Source organism: Helobdella robusta, assembly GCF_000326865.2.
Source record: "Helobdella robusta unplaced genomic scaffold HELROscaffold_6, whole genome shotgun sequence".
NCBI lineage: Eukaryota > Metazoa > Annelida > Clitellata > Rhynchobdellida > Glossiphoniidae > Helobdella > Helobdella robusta.
In genome coordinates this window covers 137,607-139,752 of record NW_008705330.1, presented here as the reverse complement: position 1 = coordinate 139,752, position 2,146 = coordinate 137,607, and the positions used below count along the sequence as shown (strand labels likewise).

At 38.5% G+C, this 2,146-nt stretch overlaps 1 protein-coding gene across 1 annotated transcript; it reads left to right on the top strand.

Moving 5' to 3' along the window:
- Nucleotides 1-349: 349 nt before the first annotated feature.
- Nucleotides 350-1,531, top strand: HELRODRAFT_163941 (hypothetical protein; the record flags this gene model as incomplete). Its single annotated transcript, XM_009029030.1, has 2 exons — nucleotides 350-472; nucleotides 1,109-1,531. 2 exons carry the CDS (start codon nucleotides 350-352, stop codon nucleotides 1,529-1,531), a joined length of 546 nt encoding a protein of 181 aa, XP_009027278.1.
- Nucleotides 1,532-2,146: the final 615 nt, after the last annotated feature.

Sequence of the window (2,146 nt, the reverse complement as noted above, 5' to 3'; positions counted from 1 at the left end):
TATAGTTTTCAATTTTTAAATAAGTGAATAAATACATTTTTTAATAACTTGCGTACCTAATTTATTTGAGTTGGTTATTACAAATAGAAACAAAGAACACTTTTTTTTATAACAAAGAACAAAAAAACAAAATCAAGATAAAAAATTAAAAAAAAGAATTTTTAGAAAAAATAAAAAATTGTTTATGTCAACTGTTCGATTACCCTTGTATATATCAGTATATATATCAGTATAGGCATCACTTGCATTCAACAATCGCACGAGAGGTTACATTGAAACTAAAATAAAAAATATTTCCAAATTACACAAATTTTTCTTGCAATTTAAGTTACCCTTTTATCAAATTTGAATGGAACAGCAGTCCGTGGAAGACAACATCGGATGGAAGGCGGAGAGCGGCGTCATTTATTCATACTTCGGACGTTATCTTGTGCAAACTCGCCAGCAAGCAAACAGCATTTATCTTCTCACCGTAAACTGCACGGAACGGTAGACGAATACTCAACATAATAGAGAAATAAATTTTGTTTACACAGCACAATGAGGCGGCAACCACTTGTAACAAGCGTACATGCTGAAGTCATCGCAGTTGTACGAACAAAACGAACACGCAAATTAACCAACGAACATTCATAAACATAGTAAGCCAGTGTCATAAACATCATAAGAGTAAACAACCTGTGCCTATGCATGCAGTGCAACGTCAATGAAATGAATGAACACGTGCCTACAAAATTACGATAGCGCATATCGACACATGTTTATACATTCATTCACACACACACACACACACACACACACACACACACACACACACACACACACACACACATTCATTCATACATACATACATACATACATACATACATACATACATACATACATGGTGGGTACCAGATTGGACGACGAAACGGTCAGGACAGCCATTGGCTTCCGTCTGGGGTTGGCCGTTCAGAGTCGATATACATGCAGGTGCGGCGCGGAGGCGGATGAACTTGGCCATCATGGTCTTGTTTGTCGTTTGGGCGGAGGTCGCCAGCAGCGACATTCAGCCATAAACGATTTTGTGTGCCGACTTTTCTCCAAGGCCTCAATTCCGGTTTTAAAGGAACCGTCGGGCATTGCGGCGCACGACGGTAAGCGCCCTGACGGGTGTACCTTGATCCCTTGGAGAGCCGGCAGGTGCTTGGCGTGGGACGTTACCGTTCCGGGCACCTTTGCTGAGCGCTACGTGCAGCTTACTAGCAAAGAAAGCGGTTTGGCTGCAACCAGGGCATCTGACGAGAAGATCAAAAAGTACGACGGAGCTCTCCCCTCGATGGAGTTTTTACCGATTTGTATCGAGGTCCTCGGCCCCATGGACCGTATCACCTCCGGGTTTTTCAATCGGATTTGTAAAAATATCAGTATTAGGTCAGGCGATAGTAGGGAATATTTTTTTGCTATGAATAATATCTCGTGCATTCTGCAGCGGTTTTTGCGCGTCTGTGTGTTGGAAAATGTGGAGTTGAATGCCGACGGGGTTGAGTGACGTTATAGCAAATAAAATCAAATTTAGTCAGACGCTTGGCTTTTGGTGTCATTCGTCAATGATTTGGTTTTAACATACATACATACATACATACATACATACATACATACATACATACATACATACATACATGCATACATACATACATACATACATACCATCTTATTTTATTAAATTATTTTAAGGTGTCTTTGATACATATATACATGATACATGCAGTCAAATTTTGTTGTTGCCTATCTGAATGACGTCACACTTGAGTGGCTCTCTGGGTAGTTTGTTGAATGATTTGCCGGTTATTAAGAGTAGCTGTTCAATGCTTGTTCTTAAACTAAATTTCAACAGATGCGAAACTGTCCCGAGTCAAACCGCAACCTCAAAAGTTTCAACCGATAATTAATCGTAAAAGTAGAGTTGGATTGAAATTTTCAGGTTCTAATTTTAAAATTCTGAAAAATAAAATTGGATGAATTTAAATTTATTTTATGATCCAAAATGAAGCAAAAAATTAGATGAATTTAATTTTGTTTTAGGATCCAAAAATGCCACAGATTTTAAAACGTGACACATTTATTTTCCCGACACAAACTGTTTTCATTACTCACCTGAGCATAC